Source organism: Talpa occidentalis, unplaced genomic scaffold (assembly GCF_014898055.3).
Source record: "Talpa occidentalis isolate TD23 unplaced genomic scaffold, MPIMG_talOcc4v2.1 talOcc4.3, whole genome shotgun sequence".
Lineage (NCBI taxonomy): Eukaryota > Metazoa > Chordata > Mammalia > Eulipotyphla > Talpidae > Talpa > Talpa occidentalis.
In genome coordinates this window covers 102,030,520-102,058,064 of record NW_023603184.1, presented here as the reverse complement: position 1 = coordinate 102,058,064, position 27,545 = coordinate 102,030,520, and the positions used below count along the sequence as shown (strand labels likewise).

Genomic DNA, 27,545 nt, shown 5'->3' with positions numbered 1-27,545 from the left:
TAGAACACCATGTAGAAAGTAAGTGCTCAAAAACAAAAACACAATGATTGGACTATGTCAACAGGATATAAGAGTCAACTATAAGAGCTCTTAATGACCAAAGCAGGAATAGTTCAAACAACTGAATAAAGTAGTATTATAATCCAAAGTTTAAAAAATTGTGTATATATATGTATATCTGAATTCATACTGATATAAACAAAATAATTGAATAAATAAATTGGGGAGGAGAGACAACTTTCCTATACAAGAATTTCACATAAATTATGTAGATCCTCAGCTGTTAAAAAGGTAGAGCCTGACTGCCTACTCCATAAATTGGGCTTTGCATAGTGACTTCTTTCCAAAGAATATGGTAAGGAAAGGGCGGGGGAGGGAGGATGGGGTGGGTACTATCTTCACTGTGGAGAAACCTGTCAGTCATGGTCTTAGGCAACTGATCAAGGTTAATCAATGGTGGTAAGTCATGTTCATATCATGTACCCTGAATGTGATGTGATAAGAATGGCATGATAGGGCCTCCCCTGGTGGCGCAGCGGTTGAGCGCTGGGCTGCGATGCTGCCCGCAGTCTCTGCATCGACAATTCGTTCCCCTGCCGCTGGCGAGGGTCCCACCAAAAAAAAAAAAAAAAAAAAAGGCATGATAACTGATAAGTACGGCTGAAAACTGTCAAGGCTTTCAAAAATAAAGTCTCAGAAACTGTCAGAGCTAAAGAGGACCCTAAAGATACTTGATGACTAAATGTAATATAATACCCTGGATGCCATCCTAGAAAAGACATTAGGCAAAAAATGAAGGAAATCTGCATAAAGTATGGACTTAAGTTTATATTAATGTATTAATATCGGCTTATTAATTTAAAAAATATACCAATATAAGATTTTAATAATAGGGGAAACCAACATCAGGCAAATGTGAAGTCTCTGTACTATCTGTAACTTCTGTAATCTAAAATTTATAAAATTTAAAATCTACTTTAAAAATGCAACAGGACCATGATAGATACCACTGAGTAGAGTTAACATTTGGTTAAAAAGATAAACCTGAGTACCAGGCCTGCCTCGTTTAGAGCTCAGCCTCACCATTTAGCTATTCAAATCTAGTTACCCTAAGTAAGTAAAATTATTTAAACTATCTTTGCCTAAATGTACTTACCTGTTAAATGGGTTCTTGGGAGAATTAAATTAGTTTAATATATATAAAGCACTTAGAATAATGCCTGGCACATAACAAGCACTATATAATTGTTTAACTCTTTATTTATCATTAATACTTTGTTTCTATCTACTCTCTAGTTTGAGGGCTCAGTTTTACTGATTTCTCTTTTCTCCTTTAGCATACTGATTTTTCAGTTGGCACTCCAACAAAGCAATGTCCATAATGCTTTGTTCATGAGGGGAAAAGCATTAAGATTATAAAAATTCAAGAGAAAACAGGATCAGAGGGCCTCCCCTGGTGGCGCAGCGGTTGAGCTCTGGGTTGCGAAGCTGCTGGCAGCCTCTGCAGCACCGGTTCGGTCCCCAGCCACCGGCGAGTGTCCTACATGGCGCAGCAGACCTCTCCTGCCATGCCTGCTCCCCTCAACAGTGTATTTCATCAATCTGCCTGTTCTGTTCCCCGCTCTGGCTCTGGTGAATTCCCTCACCCTCCCGCGCTTCTGACTGTACCCAGTGCTTGTATTAATAAATAAATAAATAAATAAATCTTAAAAAAAAAAAAAAAAAAAACAGGATCAGAACTTAAGGACTCCTGGCCCCAGTGTCATACTTTGTGTATAACTTGCCTGCCTGATCCAAAGTCACCAAGCCTGACAGGATCTATTTTTTTTTTAAAGATTTTTTAAAAGTTTATTTATACAAGAGCTGGGATATAGGACAGAGGCACAGGAGGGTGAGCGGATTCACCAGAGACAGAGCGGGGAACAGAACAGTCAGACTGACTGAAATACACTGCTGAGCTGAGCAGTGGACGAGACAGGAGAGGTCTGCTGTGCCATGTGGTTATCTCCCTGGCTGGCCAGGAATTGAACCCGTACTGCAGAGACTGCAGACGGCTTCACAGAACTGCACTCAACCCACTGTGCCACTGAGGAGGCCCAGGATCTACTTTTTGTGGGCATAGACAGGATACATAGAAATTCCGAAATTATCTTTATTTGGTTTTCAAGTAGATTCCCTTTAAGAGGACTTTTTAAACTTTGTCTTTTAGGATATAGCATTGCCTACAGTGCATGTACCTCAGATTTAAGGTTCAAGTTCTAAAATTTTGGCAATACTTGAAACAAATGGAATGTATTACAGAAATATGTTTAGACCTTTTACTTGTCTGCCTAAAATACATGCTGTATCTTTAGAAAACTCTTTATAGATCAGCACTCAGGTAGAATTGTTTACTGAGTAAAACGTGGAATTTCAAGAGGACTGCTTGGAACATGGGCTTTTGTAGATGTATGATCAAGGTGAGTCATGTAACCTTTTTGAAGCCACTCAGCTCCACATCTATAAAATTCTGGTAACATAAATGTTTGTCCTGCCTTCCTCCCTTGCTTATAGGATTGCTGTAAGGATTAAGTATGAAAATGAATGTGATAGCATTTTATAATTTGTAAAAGCCTATACATATAGTTGTTATTGTGATTTTCAGGTTTTCAAGCAGAGTAAAACTCTGATGGAGCTTTAGTCATATTAAGAGTTGTAATCATCTGCTTATTTATTAAGGTGAAATCATTTGAATTTAAAATGCCTTTCATGGTGTATTTTCTCACAACACTTTAATTTTTGCAGTATTTTTCTTGGGCATTAAAATGGTGCTGTTTTGATCTGGAATTATCTCTTTCAGGGGGCAGGTTGAGGAAATAGTTTCTAAACTTCACTGAAATTAACTAGAGAACATAAAAGTGTATTCCTGTGATTTGGGAAGTCATCTCCTTGGGACACAAACCTTATCTTGGTGTGGAACTGACCAGCAGAGGGTGCACAAGCTTTCCTAGGAACCAGGCTGTGCAGACCTAATGGGCGCTTTCTGTGTTTGCTGCCTGATGACTGGCAAGTACTACAAATGAAAAGGCACATCACAGTTACCAAATGGAATGAAAGCAGCCATAATATCAACAGCAGTGTAGCAAATACTATTCACTCGCCATAATTGGTGAATATAAAGCTTATGAATAACTGGAATTTGGCATCCTGTGTGGGTTGTCTGTTTCTACCTTCTCCTTTATCTTTTCCAATAATTTCTTTCTCTTTCAGAATTCTTTACTTCCATCTTCTCAGCATTGTCTGTCTTACCTGATCTAAAAATTTGAGGTCTTTTAAAAAGTCTTCCACTGGTTTTTGATGCTAGGGTATTGGGTCCAGGATCCAGCAGGCCACAGCACCCTATCTGGATCCTCTTAACTAGGCCTTAGAGATTCCATGGCATCTTTTTCTCCATGTAAATGGGTGATTCACCACGAGGAAACTTTTGAAACCTTTCTAGTGTTGTGGTCATTACTGCCCATACCATCGTCCTCTCCACCATCCTTCCCAAGTGTAATTCTTCTATCTATGAATGTTATATTGAATTTATATACTTAGTGACTTAGTTTTTTTTTCCCAATTATGAAGATAATTTGAGTTTACTTAAAAAGAAAAAGAACATTTTGAGACCTATTAAGAAGAAAATATAAGATTTTCCTTGAACATTTCAATCAGAAATAACTGCTCTAAATTCTTCTGGACTTTTTCTCTGCATGTGTACATTTATTGGTCTGTATATATGAAACTCAAAAAAATAGATCATAACATAGGTATTCTTTTATAGTACCTGATTTTCCCCTCTACCTTAATGAATCATGGGCTTCATTTCAGTAAATTTTGGTTTTTAGCAACATTTTAAGTGGCTACAAAATTTTTATAAGGCTATGTAATAATTTAGTCAACCTTCTAAAGGCATTTAGAATTATTTGCAGTTTTTAGTTTAATGTACCAACAAATGCCGTGACAAACTCTTAATATATATTCTTCTGATTATATTGTTCAGATATATTTATAGAAATGAAATTTTCCACCAGATTTCTTTTTAAAATTCCCAAATGTTTTGCCAAAGTTCCCTCAGGTGAAGTCTGTCAGCGTAGTCTCCCCTCACAGTGTATGATGATGTTTGCTCCTGATCATAGATATTGTTTTGCTTTTGTCAAGATGATAGTGTTCAAGCTGTCACACTATTAAAAAAATAAATGGATGGACTTTGCACTCTCCATTCATTCCAGGAAATTAATCTAAAGGAGTGGTTTCCAAGATTTTTGGTCTCGAGACCCCTTGACACTGAAAAATGATAAAGGCCCCTAGGAACTTTTGTTTATGTTGTTCATAGTTAATAGTTAATTGTATTTACTCTATTTGAAGTTAACCTAAGGAAAATTTAAAACATTTATCTGTTAACATCACAATAATAAGCCCAGTACATAATAACATAATACTATTTTTATAAAAAACATTTTCCAAAAGAAAAAAATTAGTAAGAAGAGTAGTGTAAGTTTTACATGTTTAAATCTCCTATTAATATTGAACCTAAGAGAAGATAACTATATTCTTATATTTACTTCATTATGTCTGGTTGATACATATGAAGGAAATCTAATTTCACACAGATATATATAAGTACTTAGAAACAAGAGATGTACTTTAATAGTCTCTTTAGATATATGTGGATATTATCCTTTGACACTGCACCAAATTTCAATAAGTGGTAGTTTCTTAAAGGTTAATTGCAATATAATGTTTGAAACCATATCAGTGAACTTTTCCTACTCTTACATTAAAATCCATTTGTCTGTCTTGTACTTTAAATTGGTCTTTTTACCCATGCATGATTTTGTGATAGCATGTGTTGGTCATCCGGAAAATACTGGTTCACTGAGTTTTACAGGTCTTCCAAATGTTGATGTATTTTATTACACAAAATATACCTTATTCTCATCAGAGCAGTGTTTAAATATTGAAAAACTGTTAAGTTCACAATAAACACAGGTTTTCCAGAATTCTAATTTCTGCTTAAAAACTTTAATTTTATCAATGGTAATAAATAGTATCAGTTGTTTCCTGACAGGATTACATGTTTGTTTCTGAGAAAATGCCAAAGTGAAAATGTTCTATGAACACCATTTTAATTTCTTCAGTAGATATGCTTGAGTGAAACTGCTTTTTCTTTTCCTTCTGCTAATGCATTGTTGGTGAAGAAGACCATGACCTTCAGTCCAGTTTAATACCACTTCCTTGATTCAGACTAAGGGACTAGCAGTGCTTTCCACCACAGCCTGTGTGCCATTAGTGCAAACGTTATCACAGTGAAGAAAACATAAAAGGCAAATAACATGTTGCTAGTACTGTGAAAATAATTCTGATGTTTTACAGGTCGCCTTAAAGTGCCATAGAGTCCCTGGGATCCCTTGTCAACATCTCTGCACAAAGGTAATCCTAGGAACCCATTCTCTCTCTCTATTTTTTAAAGATTTATTTATATATGCATACAAGAACTGGGGTACAGGCCAGAGGTGTGTGTGGGGGGTGAGAGGATTCACCAGAGACAGAGTGGGGAACACAACAGGCAGATGGACTGAAATACACTGCTGAGGGAAGCAGCGGGTGAGAAGGAGAGGTCTGCTGCGCCATGTGGGTAGCTCCCTGACCAGGGATCGAACTCTTGCTGCATTGGCTATGGAGAGTTTTATAGTGCTGCATCTTAACCCGTTGCACCACCAGGGAGACCCAGAACCCATTCTCTAAACAGAATACTAGTTTAGCGATAATTTATGACCCAATTCTGTCCAATAAAATATGAAAACAAGTCTGCAGAGGAGCTTAAGAGAACATTTCCTTATCCTTAAAAAGAGATATAGGAAGGAGATGGTCCTTTTCTTCCTTTGGATGTTGCCATGTCAATGTGATGCCCAGAACTACTGTAGCCATTTTGTAACTGTAATAAAGGTGATGCTATGAAGAGTAAGATGGAAAAATGGCAGAAATCTGGGTTCTTGATGATATTATAGAAATGACTATATGAATGCATATCTGAAACTTCAAACGCATGGACGTCCAGTTACAAGAGATATTTGTCTCTTATTATTTAAGAGTTTGAATAGTCTTGAATAGTCTTCTGTAACTTGCAATCAAAAGCATCCCCGAAAGTCTTTATTATTAGATGAACATTTTTAAGTGTTTAGTGGCCATTTGCATTACTTTTTTGAATACTTGTTGATGGCATCACAACATTCTCTACTCAGGTCATATTATTTTTTAAGCATTCCTTATAAACATTAATACACTATAGTATTTTACAGGTATTTCCACCAGTGTTTTTCATAAGCAGTCTATGTCTTTTACTTACTTTTTATACTTTATGGTATCATGTTCAAAACAGTGTTTTCTATCCTACTTTTTTAGTAGGTATTCATATATATTTTTTCTAGGCCTGTTAAGTTTCTTTTTACATTAAAAAATTTATCTGGAATTAGTTTTGTTCTTAGAGTAGGGATATAACTTATTTTTTTCAAATAGGCAGCCCATTTATTTAACATTTATTTGAATAGGCCAGCTTTAACTCACTGATTTGAAATACTAACTTTATCACAAATAGAATTCTTAAATATAGTTTGATTAGTTTTTGAACTTTCTTATTTCGTTCCTCTCTTTTGACTGTATAACCTGGCATTATAAACATGGCCAAGATATACTTGCTTTATAGTGTTTGGTAATTTCTAGAAATATAAGCATGTCCCTTGTACCCCTTTAACCCTAACTCTACCCTACTACAACCAGCATTACTCATTTCCCTCCAGTATTTTCTTGGCACTTGCGTGTTTATTCTTCCAGATGAACTGCTAAATTACTTGTTAAAGTTCCTTAAAAACATTTTTGGAATTTTGATTAAAATTAATTTTATAGATGGTTTTGGCAAGAATTTGAGTTTTTACAATATTGAATCTTCAACTACAGAAACCCATATACTGTCTTCCTATTTATAAAATTATCTTTCATGACTCTCTGTAGAGTTGTTTAGCTTTCATCAGTCCTATAAATTTCTTGCTAAGTTTATTCCTGGGTACTTCATATTATTTTTTTTTATTGCAATCATAAAAGGTTTCTTTTCTCCTCTGTGTGTTTTTGATTTTTGCTATCTATATTAAAAAGAAAACAACTCATACACTCAGATAGTTTCGGTTTCTTAAAAAAGAATTAGCACAAAGGATACTATCATTTGTGGTAGTACAGTGTGTACTCTGTGAACTTGATTTATGAGGTATGACTGTTTTCAGATTGTTTAAGAAAACAATATATTAGAAGTTTTATTTCAATGAATATGAATGTGTTGGAAATCTATACATTTATGACAACAAAAGCAACTTATTCTTAAAAAACAAAGGAAGATCTCAATCTTCCTTTGATCCTAAAGCAAAGAGTTGGCCTCCACTGAGGATATGAAAAAGAATCAATAAGGACATTATTTGAAAATGGAATTTCAAAGATGTCTATTATTGGAATAAATAGTAATCCCTTAAAGTCACTTACTTGAGGGGTCAACACTTATTTTGATGTATGGCTACTTTTTAGTTAATAACATTACTTTATAGACATACCAAAGAGATGGCTGATAGACGTTGTGTGTTATTGTTTTAAAAGAATCATTATTTAATCAGATATTTTTTGTATGAAGTAAGATTCCAGTTGCCCTAGGCAGTATGGATTGGTAGTGTTTCAGCTGTTTTGGAAAATGATTTTTATCAGTGTTATAAGATCATTTAAAATATACAGATTTCTTTTCATCCACATTATGTATTTAAAATGCATGTATGGATTAGCTTAGCATCTCAATCACCATTTAAAGCATCACTATGGAAGACGTGGTTTTGAGGTCTTGGCAGCTGACTTATAAATGATCTTAGAAATGACATTTTATAATATCTGAAAATTACTGAAGTTTCTATACATGATGTGTTTCTTGGAAGTTAAGAATATAATTAATATTTTCAATTCTTAAGTAGCTTGCTGTGGCATTATTATTCATTGTTTTTAAATCTCATAAATGTATTAATTTTTTTAGTTTATATAATTTCTTGGAATAAGGCTTATTGTATATTAGGTAAAGAATGATCATATTCTTTTTTTCCCTCAGCATGAGGTATCTGCTCTAGCTCAAAATCCGATGTGTGATCTTTCAGTCCTGACCTAGACCATTACAAGACTTCCTGGAAGGCCTCATGGGTTGAAGTTGCCGTACTCACACCATAGTTACTACATAGTGCATTGTATTCTGAAAGGATTGCAGTCAAGGTCCCCTTGGGCACCTTATGTGTATATCTGCATTCTTAACCCAGATGCCTCCTAAGAAATCAAGATTCCTTACTGGGAATCTCTGCTGAGACACTTTTTCCACTTTGACCACTCCCATGAGAGGGATCCATAAAAATGCAGAACCTTTTTTTCAGGGCTCTCTGTCTGTTGTGTTCACTGAGCCCATAGGGGACTATATCAGGGGAAAATGGAACACTGGGGAGCTGGTGTTGGCCTCCTGATTGCACTATTGAAATAAGTAAAAAACTTGATTAATACTTTCTGTTTGGCTTGTCTTCTTTGACCAACTTAACACCTGATTGCTCAGCAGTGAGAGATGGAAAACCTTGTTCCTAATTATTTTATTGTGTGATTTTTTTTTCATTTATTAGGATCTAAGGGATGCCATTAGAAATATTTCTTCAATTTACTTAATGTTTTTTGTAAGAACTTTGTGGCTTAGGAATTCCATTTTACAAATGAGTCTACAAACTTAGGCAAAGTAAAGAGTTTTCCCTAAAATCATGATTAATAGGTGGCTGTACCAGGTCTTGAACTTGAGATACTCTGTTCTCAGTCCAGCACTTTCTGCTGTGCCACCCCACTTCATTGGTAAGTTAGTCTTTCACCTTTTGGGAAGTTGGAACTACTTTAGGGCTGTTTAAAAGACATAGTGGAAGACTTAATCTTCTGGTTTTCTTGAAGCCCTGTGGAAATTGTAAGAAGAGCCATGGTAATGATAAAAATAGTAATAGCAACTAAAACTTACTGGGCACTTACTATGCTACACATATGCTATATGGATCATCTCCTGTAACCTTCCTGTATTTTGAAATAATCTCATTAGCTACTTTCTACTGAGGAAATTGAGATTAACAATTTTGTGCCAGAGGTTTTGTGGTAGTTAGCTCGGATTTGACTAAGTCCAAATTCTTTCCCTCTTCACTTGATATTGCTTCCCAGAGAAAATTGGTATGAATCTGTCTATGTAGGTGTATTTCAGCTGTTAAAGAGTAAGACTAGCATTCTCTGGAACAGAATTTCCAAGTACTGTATTTCTCAATGTTGAAAAAATGTAAATCTCCACTTAAAGGAGAAAAAATTCTCTAAGCTCTGGGTTGACTTAAAGTATTTTTACTATGTTGTTCACAAATCTAGGTATAAATTACTTCTGCATAGACTTTTATTCAACTATAACATCAAAAAAGTACAACTACAACCATAAAGCCAATAAAATTCAAATTAACATCAAAATAACATCAAATTAACATCATGCTGATGATTTATCAAAACAGTTGCAACTCATTATTAACAAGGTGTTGACATCATTACACAAGTTCTTTTGACTTTAATACATCTGTACTGTTTTGTGCTGTGTCTTATTGATTCCTTTAGCACTTCTTTCAATTCAAAATACTACAGATTATTTTTATAGTGTGATGTATACTCAGGTGTATCATTTCCATATTATATCTGTACTGCTATTGACAGCTAGATCATAAATACAAACACAGGCTCTGAAATGAAATAGCAGTTGTATGTTTGCTCCTCTTGATTTTATATTTAGATTACTATCATAATGAAAACGCAATTTAAAAAATTGTCTTAGGATATTAGTTTGGCAAACCCAAATTAATAAATGTGTCAAGTGGGGGGATTGTTCCTAAGGAACAAGGGATACAGGTCTATTATAATGACCTTTAGAAATTTAAAATGAAATAGTGTATAGGAGTCCAAGCTGAAATGTTTCTCTTTCATAGGTGTTTACAGCTTTGTAGTTCTAAACACACTCTAAGTGCCTTTCATTCAAAGCAGCATTTTCTTATTATTTCGGTATTACAAGCCATTAACAAACTCAGAGGGCCTAATTACTAACCTGTCAGTACCTTCTATCTGTCTTCCCTTCTCTTTGTTTCTATTAAAACCACTTTTCAGCCACACCCTACCCTTGTCCTTCTTTCTCCTCTCTCTTTATTTCTAGTTACTTGGGGGCTTACTTTCTGGTCATTGATCATCCTTTAATCCCACCATCCTAAATTACCACCCCTTTCTGTGCTGTCAACCTGACAGGCCTAATATAAATAAAACTAAATATTTTGTCCACACACTATCAGGTTGTAAAGAAAATCACATAACTACTGCATAGACTATGTTACCTTTTTTTTTTTTTTTTTTTTTACAAATAACAGAAAACTCAGACTGTTTAAACATTTAAGGAAATGTATTAACTAAATGTAATGTAATAACTAAAAAAATGCCAGAGGTTGGACTGGCTTCAAATGAAAATTAATACAACTACTTAACAATGGGAGCTCACTTCTTTTTATTTTCCCAATTTTACTTCTTCAGACTTGACTTCATGTGTAAGTTGTTCCTTGCCATCCCAAATCTAGGCCCACTCTGCTCCAGGATAGCTTTTGTTCTGAACTAAACTGTGTTCAAAATTCTTATTTTGAAGCCCCAAACCTTAAGGTAACCATATGTGAAGCTAGGGCCTTTCTGAGGTTAATAAAAGTTAATGGAGGTCATAAGGATGGGGCCCAAATCCTTATGAGGTCATAAGAATGTGTCCTTATCAAAAGTGGAAGAGACACCAGAGTTCGTTCTCTCCACATCTTACAGTGTGTTAGGACATTGTAAGAAGCCAGCAGTCTACAAGTCAGAGTCCTCAACAGAAGCCAACCATGGCATCTTGGATTTCTAGCTTCCAGGACTGTGAGAAAATAAATTTCTGTTGTTTAAGCCAACAAGCTTGTGGCATTTTGTTAAGGCAACCTGAACTGACTGATACACCTTTCAACAGCTTAAGGGCTTCATGCTTCCTCTTACAAGTCTAACTGGTATCAGAATTACCTTTGTCCCCAAATTTCTAACAGTCAACTTAAGATGCACTCTGTTGGACAGGTTTAGTCACATGATCACTTGTGAATCAATCACTATGCCCAAAGGTTTGCAATGTGCTGATTAGCATAGAATTAATTATATAGTCCATGCCTGGCTTCTCTGTAAACTCCTAGACCCCAAATCCATGAGCTATTGGGAATGGGGAGTGAGCACTCAGGAGGCAACATAAATGATTGCTTATTTGAGTTGCAAGATCAGATGTTGCAAATGTTTTCTTTATTCCCTTAATCACACGTTGTTGGTTTCCTTTCCCATTTTTTTCTATTCCTTCTTTTCTAAGTCCTCTACTTTGTCACCTCTTTCTTCTTCAAGAAGAGAACACTGGGAAAGGACTCTCTTAATGTCTTTCTATCCACTACAAACTCACCTGTTCTCATGCAACAGAAATGAGATTATTGTTGACATCTTACATGGCTAATTTGTTTTCTGTGTACTTATTTTCCCTCCCTTCCTTCACTTCATGAACCTTATTTGTCAACAGTCCATCTCTTTCCAGTATCTTGACTCTGTTTTTTTTTCTTTCAACATTGGATTGCCTCTCATTCTACAATACTCAAGATTCTCTGCAGCTTAACAGGTATTCGTCTTTTGCCTAGGTGACTGAAGGTGAAACTTTCTCTTTTCCTTTCCATTGCCTGTTAGAGTCATTTACATTCACTACTTCCTTATCCTATTGACATAATGATTTGTCAGTCACTCTGTGGGCACAGCATTCTACTCACTTTGATAAAGGTCATCATTCATCTGTGTTTCCAAAGCCAATGATTTCCTTTTAGCCAGTGATTTCCTTTCCTAAAACAAGTTGTTGAAGTTAGACTCCACATAATCACAAATGTCACTCTGATCAGGGATATTTTTCCAATAGCATTAAAGGCATGAGGATAGACTGAAGACCAGGGCAAGAAGACTCTTCAAGACAAGAGGAGAAAAGGAATGACCCAGTTGGGTCATCATCCAACTTAGCGGTAGAAATCACAGGTGCATCTTATGAGGATTCTAACATTCTCTGGCCACCTGGTCCACAATTTTATAGCATTCTTAATCTTTCCCTTGGAACTCGTCTCTTCTGTAGAAATTGTACAATTGCTGTAAATTTTACTTTTCCTTCTCTGGGTCCTTTTCTGACTGTGCTGTGCCTCTAATGATATGACAGTCAAAATTTTACCTGATTTTCCATGATGCAATTTGTCTCGTCATTTTTTTTTTTTTTTGCAAATTACAACTAATTGTTGTTCTTTAAATTGGATTTACAGAATGCTATAATCTCTGCCTACCTGAATCATATATTCTTTTGAAATTATGGAAATATATTCATTTGGACATTTTTATTCACTAATGTTCTATCATATTTTTTATGCCTAACATCCACTTATGAACTGAACTTTTTATACCATTCCAGTTTGGGCCAGGGCAGCCTTATTGATACATTAGTCAAAACATGACTGGGTAAATCCTGCATACAGGTACAAGTTTTTTGTACCTAGAGGTGGAGACCTTTGCAATAAATAGGAAAACAAAAGTCTCATTAAGGGCAGAATGCCATTAGTCTCATCCATGTGAGCTTTTTTTGTTAGAACTTAAAATGACTGATAGCACATAAAGTATGAATGTAACTTAATACCCTTTACTAGCCTACCAAATCTGAGTATTGCCTCCAGAAGTTATTATAACACACAATATCATATGCCGGGTGGATGAATGAAAACATGTCGTTTTGGTCCAGCATAATATTTTTGTAAACAAATATCAGAGTGATTTCTAGTATAGTGTACCCTTCAGATATTTTGGAATGAGACAGCTTTGAGGTGGATTTACATGAAATCCCTTTAAAAAATAATTCTTGAATCCCAGTAGCCTCTGTAGTGTGAGTGAGTCTGTGGTGTGGCCACCTTTAAGGGTGGTCATGGAGAACAAACACAGCATGAGATTCCTGTTTTGAAGCTGCAGCGACTGACGTCACAGATGATCAAAGTACTCTGCAAATACTGTAATTATTGTTGTTGTTCTGTTCTTGCTAATAACCTTATTTATACCCTGAAATTATAATCATCCAGAGAAAGATTAAAACAAGATGTATGAGTTGCCTAAGCTGTTTGCCTCACAGATGGTCACCCTCGGAGTTCTCTGAAATTGCCGGGTTAATTGAAGCTTTGGTTTTCACGGCAGTGTAGTTGATACTTAAATGTTTCTTACCTGTTGGCTTTCCCTTTCCAAAACAGTACAACAATAGCACTGTAATTTGCTCTCATTAATGCTAGCCTCTCAGGTAATGTTTAGTGCAGCTTTATCTAGATGATATTTGTTCCTCTGAATGAAACCTTTGTACCAGCATCCCAGCTGAGAAGAAAAGCGAAACAGTTACAAAGGTAAAAACATGAATGTCTCACTAATTTATTTATTTAAAGGATGCTCAGAATCCGGGAAACATAGAAGGAGAATTAACTTTTAAATAGAGGGCAGGCATTTAGTGTATGATTAACAGTAGTTCCTTCCCTTGAGAATTCAATGAGCTGAGACAACTGGAAATCATTCTTTGGGAGCCATACAAACAGCTTTTGCTCAGAGTCAGCTAAGTGCTCCAAGGATAATGGTTATAGGTTCACAGAAACAGTAGTACCAGTTCCTTTACTTCTTTGGTGTTTCTGTAGCAGTATTGAGATGTGCAAAAGCAATGTTAGGATCAATCTTAAAAAGCAAGGGAAGTGAGAAATCCTTCCTGGCCTGTACTCCTCAGCTGTGTGAAACTGGGCCAGTGAAAAGAACTGGGTTTTAAAATATTACATTATTAAGTACTTTAAGAGTGCTTTGCTTGAATCTTGAGATTTGAGTTCTGAAAAGAGAGAGTAACTATGCTCTCCTAAATCTGGGAACTGTGTCTCCCAGTGGCATTCCTTGATATTCTATTAAGGCCCAAGAGAAGAAGCAGACTTAAGTGAAATGAAGGGAGAGAAAGAATTCTTGACTTCCTAAAGTCAGTTAAAACAAATTAGCAACTCCAATAAAGACATGTGGTGTGTTGCACAAGTAATGTACAAAAGTAGAATACAAGTGGGTGAATTGGAAATAAGTGAATAATAAAGCTATTTAAAAAAAAAAGTAGAGCATGGGCTTTCTATTTAGACTCAAGTGCATGTTGATGTCCTGTTAGTTATTGGTTGGGTGACCTTAAATATATTACTTTAATTCATCCTGTGTGGTTTTTTTTCCTCTGTGAATTGGGTATGAAAAGAGTACCCCTTGATGGTGAGTTGGAGCTTAAATGAGTTCATGGTACTTAACTTTTTTTAAATTGAGATTTACATGAAAGATACTTCAGGATTAGTGCTTTACCTCCTCAAAGATTTTAATTTACAAAATATAATATGAAACTAATATTCTATAGTATTAAAGCTAATATTCTATAAGAATTCTCAATTATTTAAGAAATACTCATGTTTATAACATGAAATATACTTACATTTTTACTTGTTCTGGTAGAATATGTTATAGTTTTCTGATATATTAAGGCAGATGCATGCATCATTGTGAAAGGTGAAAGGGTTCAATTTTAGTGGAAAGCAAAGCATCTGGCAAAGCAAAATTTGACGGGAGATAGGACAGAGATCTCAGCCCACAAGTAACCCTTTTGTACCAATGCTTCTTCTACAATTACAACATGTAATAGTGGTAGACCCAGGAAGCAGATAAGTATTAAAACCATAGTCTGACATGTCTTGTCATACTACAGTAGTTTCCCCTTATCTGCAGGAGGTATCTTGTAATGCTCCTGATGGATACCTAAAGCCATGGGTAGTACTGAACCCTATATAGTCTGTATTTTTTACTATATATACCTATGATGAAGTTTAGTTTATAAATTAGGCACAAAAGATTAAAATAATAATGAAATAGAGCAATTATAACAAGTATAAAAAATTATGTGAATGTGGTCTTGCTTGCTCTTTCTTAAAATATATTATAGTATTTATTCAGATCACAATTGATAACAAGTAAATGACACCATGGATAGGGGAGCTACTACTATATATGCCAAATACTACTGTATATGCCAAATCCAAGTCACTTTGTACATTTGTTCTTTTCTTTGCATTCTAAAATAGGCACACCTGAACTGGGAGGAAGCCTGTCAGCCCTTCATGGTGTGCTTCTATACTTGGTAGCATAATAAATGTTATTGATAATGAAACTTTGTCAGTCTGATACTTACATAAACTTCAGTGACTTTCTGGATCTGTTTTAGTGATTGCTTTAACTGTTCATGACTGAGACTTGGTGTTGTGATATAAGGAGCTCATGCCTAAAGTCATGCTCATTCTGTTTCATTTTGACTTTGACAGGACTAGATAGGACTGAAAGTGTGAACCTATAGATAAAGTAAGTAAAAAAAACAAAACTACTTATTTATATGGGCTAGAATTTCAGATCGCAGGGCCTCCCTGATGGCGCAAGGGGTTAAAATGCAACCTATGAAGCTGTTCGCAGCCTCTGCAGCATCCCCCTGCCGGCCAGGGAGCAACCCACATAGCGAAGCAGACCTCTCCTGACTCTCCCCGCTGCTCCCCTCAGCAGTGTACTTTGGTTTGTCTGCCTGTTCTGTTTCCCACTCTGTTTCTGGTGAATCCTTTCACCCCCCACACTTCTGGCATGTACCCCAGCTCTTGTATGCATAAATAAATAAATCTAAAAAAAAGGAATTTCAGATAGCAGAATTAGTTTGAGTGAAGGGTCATAGTTTGAGTGAATTAAGCTAAGTGAAGGGTCATGACCACAAACTTTTTCATTTGCTTCCAATAATAAAACTCAAATACCTAACAAGGATACGAGGAAATTCTGTTGCCTTCATAATTCTTTCTGCTTTAAACTGGGGTAACTGAAGCTAAGTATCAGCATTAACAATTAAAGCATACTAAGACATGCCTTAAAAACTCTTTCCCAGGGTTTCCCCCTTTTAGATATCCTCATGTTTTATTCCTGACAAATCTTGATAACTTGAAACTATAGTGGGAAGCATTAAGTTTGTGGGAAAACTGCTTTTTAACAATGTTGCCAATATTCAGACCTTTGTTTCACATAAATGTACTGTTTATCCAAGTTATGTTGCCTCATAAAACAAATTGAGAAATGTTCTTTATTTTATGAAAGTCTGTATAAAATTTGGGTTATTTTTCCGTAAATATTTGATGGTCACAATAAAGCATCAGGGCCTATATTTTTTCTTGTAGGAAGGTTGTTTGCTTATTTTTGTTTGTTTTTTAAACATGAGTCATAAGTTTATTCTACAATTTTTCTGTAATAGGTATTCAATTCTATTCAAAAATGTGAATACCACCTTTATTGTTAATATTTACAGTTGATTCTGTAAACAAATTGGCAAAAAATTAAGAATTTTTATGCATATTTATAAAAATTTCAAGAATATGAGCTTCACTTCTTAAAGATATTTTTTTTTTTAGTCTAGAAGCCAGTAAATGTAGACATTGAAGGGAAGGGAAAAACATAGGCAAGAAATTATTTAAATTTTCATCTTCCTAAATATTTAAAACATAACATATACCACTACTTTTGTTATAGCTTATGAAAACCAAAAATCATGACTTCTCTTCACTAGCCTGAAACAAGTCCAGTAGAGATTGTACTGATCAACTACCAATTCTGTTTTCTTCTTGGTTAATAAAAAATTCAGTTTTTAAAAATCTAATAGTACATTTGTTTGTAGATCTTCTATTGTATTTCTTCCTAATAATATTTTCATTTTCCAGTGAATTTTAGCATCATTTTTTTATTATTTATATGTTTTTTTTTAATATCATTGTTCATTTTCCTCTCAGGTGTAATCCCCATAACATTCCCACCCACCAAGATACCTGTGAACTATCACCTTAGTCTCTTGTGCTCTTCCCTCCCCGGTTTTGATCACACTCCCTCCTCCTCCCCAGCTGAATATCTCTGATTTACAGTAGTTTGCCTGCTAATTTTGTCTTTTTTTTTTTTTCCTGATCCCTGTTTGGTTTCCCTATGTTCCTCCTATAAGTGAAACCATCAATGTTTTTCTCTTTCCTCCCGACTTATTTCACTGAGCATAATCCATTCCAGCTCCATCCATGTTGTTGCGAATGGCATAAGTTTACTTTTTTTGAATGCTGAATAGTGTTCCAGTATGTATGTATGCCCCATCTTTTTGATTCAATCATTTGTTTTGGGCATTTAGGTGGTTTCCATATCTTAGCTATTGTAAATAGTGCTGCAGTAAACAGGAGTGCAGGTTTCCTTTCAACAAAACCAAAGCAAACAATCCAGTCAAACAATGGGCAGGGGAACTAAAAAGATAATTCTCCAAAGAGGAAATGCAAATGGCCAACAGGTGTACGAAAAAAAATGTTCAGCATCACTTATAAACAGGGAAATGTAAATCAAAACCACAATGAGATACCACATCACACCAGTAAGAATGGCACACATTAAAAAAACTGGCAACAACAAATGCTGGCGAGAATGTGGGAGAAAAAGGAACTCTTATACTGCTGCTTCAAATGCAAAATGGTCCAACCACTCTGGAAATCTTTGTGAAAGACCCTTAAACTATTGAAAATGGAGCCGCCATATGACTCAGCAATTCCACTCCTAGGAATCTACTCAAAGGTTACCATTCATATTTTTTTAAAAATTTTTTTAAACATTTATTCATTTATTTATACAAGCACTGGGCACAGTCCGAAGCGCAGGAGGGTGAGAGAATTCACCAGAGCCAGAGCAGGGAGCAGAACGGGCAGACTGACGAAATACACTGCTGAGGGGAGCAGCGGGGCACGTCAGGGCACCAGCACTCAACTGCTGCACCACCAGGGGAGGCCCACCATTCATATTCTGGGCTCCTCAAGAGAACTTCAGGATGGAGTGTTTGCCTGAATTGTAGATTCTCCGGTGAACTGTTTATTGCAAACAGACCAGAATCATAACCACATATTGAATAAAGGTCCTTTTTCCTCAGATCCTTTGCTGGAAAAAACCTATCTGTCTTTTGTTATTGAAATTAAAAACTTGTACAGGTCACTCTAGCTCCAAGTCACAGAGGAAGAAGAGTAAATCACAAATAAGTGGACTATAGTGGTTGAAGATCTGCTTATTTACTTTTTATGTGATCAAGTTAAAATTTTTTAACCTTTTTAAAGTGTACAGTTTAGTCTCATTAAATATATTTACATTGTTGTACAAACATCACCACTTTCCATCTCCAGAACATTTTTACCCTCCCCAAATAATTTTCTATATCCTCTAAACACTTAACTCTGCATTCTTCTCTCTCCCCAGCCCCTGACAACCACCATTCTGATTCCTGTCTCTTTGAATGTTTGACTAGTCTAAGAAATTCATGAAAGAGAGTTGATACAACATCTGTCGTTTTGTGATTGCCTTGTTTTACTTAATGTAATGTGTCAGGAGTCATCCCTGTGTAGCTTGTGTCAAAATCCCCTTCTTTTTAAAGGCTAAATATTCTGTTTTATATGTGTATATCATGTTTTATTTATTCATTCATCTTGCAGTGGACACTTACATTATGAATAATGCTGCTCTAAAAAGTGGTACCTCTTTTGGGTCCTGCTTTCACTCGCTTTATAGTTTTTTGATTTTGTTTTTGCTTTCACTTCTTTTAAATATATGCCCAGAAATAGAGTTGCTGTATCATATGGTAATTCCATGTTTAATACTTTGAGGAATCACTGTACTATTTTCCATAGTAGCTGTACCATTTTACACTCCTACCACCAATGCACAATGGTTCCAGTTTCTTAATATCCTCACCTACCCTTGTTCTTTACTGTTGTATATATATATACTGTTGTATATATATTATTTATTTATTACTGGTAAAAGGTATTAAAATCTCTGAGTAGTACTGTAATTTTGCCAATTTCTCCTTTTAAAAACTTCTGTCCATTTTTGTTCCAAGTAATTTGAAGCTCTGCTATTAGGTACATAATGCATTGAAAATGGCTATGTCTTGGGCCTCCCCGGTGGCGCAGTGGTTGAGCGCTGGGCAGCGAGCGCTGCTCGAAGCCTCTGCAGCACCGGTTTGATCCCCGGCCTCTGGTGAGGGTCCCACTAGGCGCAGACCTCTCCTGCTGCCTGCTGCTCCCCTCAGCAGTGTATTTCGTCCATCTGCCTGTTCTGCTCCCTGCTCTGGCTCTGGTGAATTCTCTCACCCTCCCATGCTTCTGACTGTACCCAGTGCTTGTATAAATAAATAAATAAATCTTTAAAAAAAATGGCTATGTCTTGATAAATTAGATCTTGTTATTAAATGTCCCTTTTTATCTCTATAGTAATGTTTTATTGAAGTTACTTTGTCTATCAATATAACCCTCTCAAGTTTTTCATTCAGTGTTTGATTTGATATTTTTTTACATATATTTTTAGGTTTACATTTAAAGTGCTGCTTTTGTAGGCAATATATTGTAGAATCTTGCTTTTTCATATGAATTGACAATTTATTTTTTTAATGGAGCCCATTAACAATATAATTATTGATATGACGGGGTTTAAATAGCCATACTGGTATTTTTTTCTAATTGTCTCCTGTTTTTAGTTTCTCTTCCTTTGTTGCCTTCTTTGGGTGAATGAAACAGTTTTCGCTTTACCTCTTTGTGTTTCATATAAAAATACCACTTATGGAAAGTTTCATTATGAAAACAGTGTTACTTCTATTCAAATTAGGGTATGCCAATAGACAGTTAAGAGAGGATACATAAAGAGAATAGGAATCTGGTAACAGAAACCAACTCTCTTTCTACACTAAATATTCATAAAACCTTCTGTATGTTGAAGATAGAAACTGATTACACTTGGAAAGAATTACCAGAATTCTTTGGGACTGACACTGCCCTGCTCTCCTTTTTTCATCACAAAATGGAACCATGACCTAGTAAACATTAAGCTAATCTGGTAGTTATAACATAAAGCACACATTCATTTATCATTGTAGTCATTATGTCTGTCACTTCCTTCCATACTGTAAGTATCTTAGGCACCACCCTGGAAAATATGAAATAACTTCCTTCCAACTAAATTTATGTCAAAAAAGTATAATTTTTGTGTAGTCAGTCAAACAGTTCACTCACAAGCAACTGGTGTAGCCGTTACAGCTTATATTGCAAGCTGTATAGCTTGCAATTTAGTTGAAAAGGTAATTATATAAGTATGTATTTATCTGTTATATAATTTTTATGTATTTATATAATAAAAAAGATAAAGAGTAATGCAAATCTCTGTGTGACTGTTACAGGTAATAAATAAATAAAATAGGTAAAGATGCTTATGTATTAATTAGAAAAACAACTACCTTGGCAAGACAAAAGGCAAGAATGTGGCCACACCATGCTCTCTCTATAGTCTAGCAGCTTTCAAAGCGTGTGTATCTTTGAAATTTTCCTTAATTGCCAATTATCCAGTCTGGTTATGACTACTGCCTATAGAGGTTGTCGGTCATTTATAGTAGAGAAACTCTTACCATTTTTTCCCTTTCTTCCTCTTCTATATATAGACAGATAGAGAGAAGTATCACATAATTATTTGAAGGGTTGAAGTTTCATTTTGATTTGGCTTTTCCTGGGTGGAAAAAAACATTTACATCATTTTACACTTTTGAGCATGAATTGTCTCCCTTTCTAGGTGTAATCAGTTTCTACACAGTAGATCTTATGAATAATATTCAGTGCAGAAAGACCTCTAAAAATAATTGTGCAGGTAGGGTTTTGTTAGTCTTATGTGGAACACTGGCAGAAGAAAAGAACAAAGGCACATTAGAGAAAAACTAGTGGTAGACAGAGCATTTAATTTGATTTCCCTTCACCAAAGAACCTACATTTAGTGGAGAAGGAAAAACAAATAGGAAACGAGATTTGCACTAGCTATTGAATGTTTCATTTCTCATCACTGTTAGTCGCATTTGAATGGAACCATTTCAGGTTTTTGGTATATGTAACTAAGTCGTCTTTGTTCCAAAAGGAAAATCTTGAATTTTATGTTGACGAGCACAATGAGATGTTTTCAGCATTCTGCAGTTCATTTGATGAATTCAGTAAGGTAGTAAAGGGCGTACAATACATGTCATTTTTATGCTTAATAGTACCTTGTGTAGTCGCTAATGTATATTATGTACACACACCTTTTAACATCTTTTTCTTCCTGGCAGCTTATAGCATTAGGCTGAATGCTGTGATGAACTGAATGGGGATGAAACGCCAACCAGTATTACAATGATTTCTTATTGGGGAACGAAAACCCTTCAGAGTTTCTTAAGACTTTGACATAAAAATTTTAAATTGACATATTTACCAATACATAATTAAAATGGCATACTCTAAATGAGTCATTATTCTTGCATAATCAGCTGGTGATTCTTTTCTTGAGCTAGGGTTTAGCATTTTGTATATGAAAATTTATTTTGCAGATATGTTATTGCTATTCTTAACAGCATATTTATATGGGGTTTAGCATTAAAAATAGTTGGGGTCATATCTTAATATAGTATCTACTTGTTTATTTCACTAATTTTCATATTACTCAGCTCAGTCCAGGGATTGAGATTTAATAAGTTTGTTTTCTTATTCTGCTACTATACTTGGATTTTTAATCTACTGGCAATGAAATATTCCCTAGAAATAAGTTTGCCTAGACTTCCCAAAATAAAAGAATAAAATCACATTAAAAAATATCTTCCTAATGTGTGAGATCCAGATTCGAGGCTTACATACATTGACCATGTGCTAAAAATTAAATAAGCAAATACCAAACAAAGTAAAGTTGGTCAAGTCTATGTGTGACTTAAAAAGAATGCCAGCCAATGTCACTCTAAATGTTCTTTTCTCATTTCTTGGCCTAAAAATACTCCAGGAGTGAAGCTAACATATCCATCTTTTATTTAAAATTTTTAATTTTTGGGCCTCCCTGTTGGTAGGTACATGGGTTTAAGTCTCAGCACTATGAAGCTATAGGCAGCCACTGCAGCATGAGTTCGATTCTCAGCTGGCCAGGGAGCTGACCCACACGCGCAGCAGACCTCTCCTGCCTCGCCCGCTGCTCCCCTCAGCAGTATATTTCAGTAGATTTGCCTGTTCTGCTCCCCACCCTGTCTCTGGTAAATCCTCTCACTCCCGCATCTCTGGCCTACATCCCAGTTCTTGTATGCATAAATAAAAAATATTTTAAAAATAAAATAAAATTTTAATTTTTATATTCTTTCTCAGGTTGTAAACCTTTTGGACTTGTGTTTGGCTATTATATAAGCAATATACTTTAATACATATTGACTAATCACTTACAACTTTCCAGGTGCTGATTAGGATGAATGTGATTTGGAGAAATTCTGTTTCCTGTCTAAGGATAAAAAAGGTGCCACATAGATACCAAAGTGGTTCTCACCCACTGGTTCCTCTGGGATCAAGAATTTTAACTGACCCAGCCAAAGTTTTTGAACACAACATGTGGTGAGTTATCTTTTCAGCTTTGATATCAGGCATGTATATTTTAATACCAAAATGGATTTTTAAAGCTGTTTACTTATGTTGTAGAGGTCCAAAGCCAAGATAATTGATCCTAACTTAAGTGTTACCAATTCTGAATTCTTTGTAAATGGAATTGAAAAATGAAATTTCTCAGACTCTTTGCCCAGCTTTAGTTCTTACAGGCCCTCTGTGGTCACCTCTGATCATTTGCCACCGTATTGCTGGAGTGGAGAGAGGGTATCTTTTTTCTAGGTAGGCCCTCTTCCTGTTCCACAGGCCCTTCACTCTTTTATAAGTACTTATCATTCAGCAATGGTATGTTTAGTACCTGCTGCTTATTGTGTGCTCAAAAAAATACATTGATAGGCAACTTTCCTGCACTCCTGTGACTATGCAGGTAATTCTTTTCACAAACCTTTTCCCTTTGCAAAACAGCAGCAGCAGCTCTTCCTGCCCAGTTGTATCTGTGCAAGTCTCTTCTTTACTTTTCCTAATAAACCTGTCTTTTTGAAATGCTAAAAAAAAAAAAAATACACTGGTATGACCCTGATCCATGCTTCCAGGAAATCCACACTCTATTTGGAAAGATGAATTGATATTTATAGAAAAACTTGATAAATAGCAGTAGGAAGAAGCAAATTGTAAGGGCCCAGTGAGTTCTTGTAAGCATATAGACAGCAATGCAAAAATGCTTCTGTTGGCATAGGCAGGAAGATTTTCTTTTATTTCAATTTATTGAGGTATAATTGACTTATAAAGAAAGATTTCTTAAAAAGGGAAAACTGAGCATACAATTATCTATTACATCTCCATTTCCTACTGCAGTGCCTGATGCATAAATACTTGTGTAATAATGATTTGGATAGGTAAAGCTGGAATAAGGACATTCAGGTAGGTAGAAAATCATAAAACAGAGATGAGGAATTTTAAGGCATATATAAGAGACAGGAAACTGGGTAGTTTGCCTAAAATAAAAGCTGTCCTAGGAGACTGATAAATGATTAGTTTGGAATGATATAGGCCAGCTTAGAGCTAAGAACAAGGCTGTGCATGGGCCTGAATTCAAAGCTGAAGCATAAGGCATTATAGAACCACTAAAGAAAAATGACATAAAAAGTGTATTAAGTATATGTGTTTGGTAACAGTATACTGAAAACATCAGCAGGTAGACTAGAACCAGCAAAGGGGCAGTGAGAGAGATTGTGAAGAAAGAATAAATAGAGCTTGGTACTTTTGTAGAATAAAGGAAAAGGAAGCATTTGAAGTTTTGATCCTGGATGACTGGTAGCAATAGGAAAAGCAAGAAGTAATTTTTTTTTTTTAATTTTGGAAGAGATGGTAAATTTAGTTTTAAATATTTTGAATAGGCCTTGGGAACAGGACATTCTGGCAAATATATCTAGAACACAGACTCTGCTGCTAGGAAGAGAGAGAGGGGCCGGGGGTAAAGGTGTGTAAGTATGGTGTCTGCAGACAAAATTGTTATTTGATTAGCCTAGGTAGCAGGATCTCTAGGGCATAAAAGTGATCCATGGGGGCCTCCCCAGTGGCACAGGGGTTGAGCGCTGGGTTGCAAAGCTGCCCACAGCCTCTGCAGTGCTGGTTCGATCTCCGGTCACCGGACGAGGGTCCCACATGGCGCGCAGACCTCTCCTGCCGCCCGCTGCTCCCCTCTGCAGTGTACCTCGTAATTCTGCCTGCTCTGCTCTCCACTTTGGCTCTGGTGAATTCTCTCACCCTCCCGTGCTTCTGACTGTACCCAGTGCTTGTATAAATAAATAAATAAATCTTAAAAAAAAAAGTGATCCATGGATTTTTTGTTTTTATTGTACAGAATATCCATTTTTTTTTTTTTTTAAGATTTATTTATTTATTTATACAAGCACTGGGTACAGTCAGAAGCGCAGGAGGGTGAGAGAATTCACCGAGCCAGAGCGGGGAGCAGAGCAGGCAGAAGGACCGAAGTACACTGCTGAGGGGAGCAGCGGGCGGCAGGAGAGGTCTGTGCGCCATGTGGGACCCTCCTCTGGTGGCCGGGGAGCAGCCGGGGATCGAACCGGCGCCGCAGAGGCCGCGGGCAGCTTCGCAACCCAGCGCTCAACCGCTGCACCACCGGGGAGGCCCCCAGAATATCCATTTTAATAGGAAATAAATTGAGCTTTTATTAATTATTTCTGCACCATATCAGTGGCCACTAGCTCATGTGGTTACTGAGCATTGAAACCTGGTTAGACTGAATTGAGTTGTACTGTAACATTTTGAAGACTTCATACAGAAAAATAAGGTAATTATATTATTGATAATTTTTTTTCTTGAATTACATGTTAAATTATATTATTTTGGTTATGTTATTAAATCAATGTTATTAAAATTAATTTCACTTTTAATGTGACTACTGGAAAATTTTTAGTTATGTACATGGTTCACATTGAATGTTTTTGGACTGCTACTGAATTAAACCATTTTGACTAATATCGTTGATAGTTACAGTAGGCTATGAGATAATTGCCAGGCAGCTTAACCTCCAGAGTAACTTCTGGTCCTAGGCTAGCTCCTTATTTTCCATTTATTTTTCCTTCATAAGACTGTACTAATTTAGTCATCTATATGATCTTCCATCTGCTACCACCTGCTCTTGTTGCTTAAGATTCCTGCCTACCTATTTAAGTTCTGTTTTTTTTCATAGGCTTTCAAGGAATCAAGGGTCATCTGGTTCAGTGCTTCTCAAATACCTGGGCTAGTTTTGGGCTCTGCACAGAAGAATCCCTTGGGGAGTTATTATTTCATTAGGTCTAGAGGTATGACCCAGGAATTTGTCATTTGAAAATTTCTTTAGTATTTCTGTTGAGCACCTAGGTATTTAGGAACCCTTGATCCAGTCCAGTGGTTTTCAAACTTTTCTTTAGCAACAGAATTTTTTTCCAAATGGAGTCTTAATATGGAATACCAATATTTAAAAGATTGAAACAGAACTCTGAGTGAAGCAAGGACAGACAGAACAGGATAGGTAAGGATAGATACATAAATAGATAGATAGAAACAGTAAACTGTTTCCAGAATTCTAATAGAGTTCTAATATTAAGAATTACTTCGGATATAGTCTGAATATCCTTATATAATCATTGTATTCCTCTTGCTCCATTTCATATATAGTTTTTAAATATATGTGTTAATAATTTATCTTATTTCATTATAACTTTTGTCATGAAAGGTCTAGATTTTGAGAGCACAGACTAATTGTCCAACTGTGAGAAGTTACTTAATTTCTCTGTGCCTCCGTTTCTTAATCTCTAAAATGGGTAAGAGTAATATCTGCCTCGTAGGATTGTTGTGAGGATTAAATTAGTATATGTAATATAAAGTACATAACATAATAAATAAGAAACACATAAGAATTGACTACCTTATCATTTTTGATGTGTCTTAATTATGTGTTTTTTAAAATCTTTATTATATTATATGATTTTTCAGAGACAAACTTGGCTTATGTCTACTTAATGGCTCTATTTTCTATATAATAGACACCCAATAATTATATTTGTATAAGTGAATCAATATAGAGAAATGCAAGACTCAGTTGATGTCTACTAGAAATTTACAGTCAGACTGAGAGTTAATATAATGCCTAAACATGGGCTTCAGAATCCAAAAACTGAATTTAATTCTTGACTGTACCCCTTTCTGTTACATGAACTTAAGCAAATTTCCTTCATAGGGGGTTGTATTAAAAGAGATAAATATGTAATTCTCTTAGTGGTAGTAAATGTTCACTAAAAGACAACATTCTTGTCATCCTTTTTAGATGGAGAATTGAGAGATAAATACCAATGAATTAGTAAACAATATGAGGAGTATGCTGGGTAATATAGTGAAGACAGTGAAGATCCTAGGACTTCAGAATAGGAAGAGATTCCTCCTGAGATGGGAATGGGAGAAAAGTCAGTAAGATGACTTCATAGGGCAGGTAGGATTTAACCTGAGCTTTGAAGGATGAAGAAGGTTTGACTAGTAATGACCATTTGTTCTAGACAAAAGGTAGCATGAATGTAGACATGCATTGAGAAAACATGAGGTATAGCCAAAGCTAAATCAATCAATCAATCAATCAATCAATCATCGGAGTCGAAAGAGGTTTCATATTTCAAAACTGGTAAATAGTGGTAACAGGAGAGATATTTAAGGAAAATAATCTGACTGTTGTTCAACATGCTTAGAACTATCACAAAACATGAAATGATATCTTTTATCCCTATCATTTTTCATATCTTAACATTTATTCATCATTGGGCCAGGTCCTGTGGAGCGCTCAAGAGAAAAATAGGAGCTGATCATTGTTTTAAAGGAATTCTAGTCTATTTTACAAATAAGTCACTACCTTCCAAGTGAAGAAGATGGGATGAATCTGAAAAAGTATCCCTCCTTCAATAAAATGAATAATAAATAGTGAAAACAAACAAAAACTTTACCAACATAAAAAGTTCATAAAAGTGAGAAATTAGTGACCAAAAAAAAGGAACTGCAGATTTTTGTGTGACTTGGAGTGACTCCTTACCCACTTTTGTCCCTCAGAAGCAGTACTACTGACAGAAGGTCAGCTGACAAACCATTGCTGCTACTCATTAGACAGCCCTGGCAAAGGGCAAAGCACCTTTGAAAATAAATGTTCCTACTTGAAGCAATGGAATTTGAGGCCTCAACAGAGTAGGCAAAATCACAGGGTTCACCATTTTCCAGGGCCTCATGCAGAATTGAGAGAATGATCCAATACCCAAGATAAACCCCCTTAGGGATGGAATACAGCCTAAGTCAAACCTAGCATAGTACTTAATG

General features: G+C 35.7%; 1 protein-coding gene across 11 annotated transcripts in view; it reads left to right on the top strand.

The window, feature by feature from the left end:
• METTL8 (methyltransferase 8, methylcytidine) overlaps window positions 1-27,545 on the top strand; it is a 213,352-nt gene that overhangs the window by 147,082 nt on the left and 38,725 nt on the right. For 3 of the 11 annotated variants that reach the window (XM_037523529.2, XM_054699850.1, XM_037523528.2), the window contains exons 2-3: window positions 5,395-5,451; window positions 22,543-22,697. The exons of 5 other annotated variants lie outside the window; for them this stretch is intronic. In XM_037523529.2, coding sequence (XP_037379426.1) covers window positions 22,555-22,697 — 143 coding nt within the window. In that variant the 5' untranslated portion in view covers window positions 5,395-5,451; window positions 22,543-22,554. Of the gene's footprint in view, window positions 1-5,394; window positions 5,452-22,542; window positions 22,698-26,660; window positions 26,680-27,545 lie in introns of those variants that run through there. 3 more of the 11 variants (XM_037523526.2, XM_037523530.2, XM_037523527.2) reach the window with 3 other exon arrangements.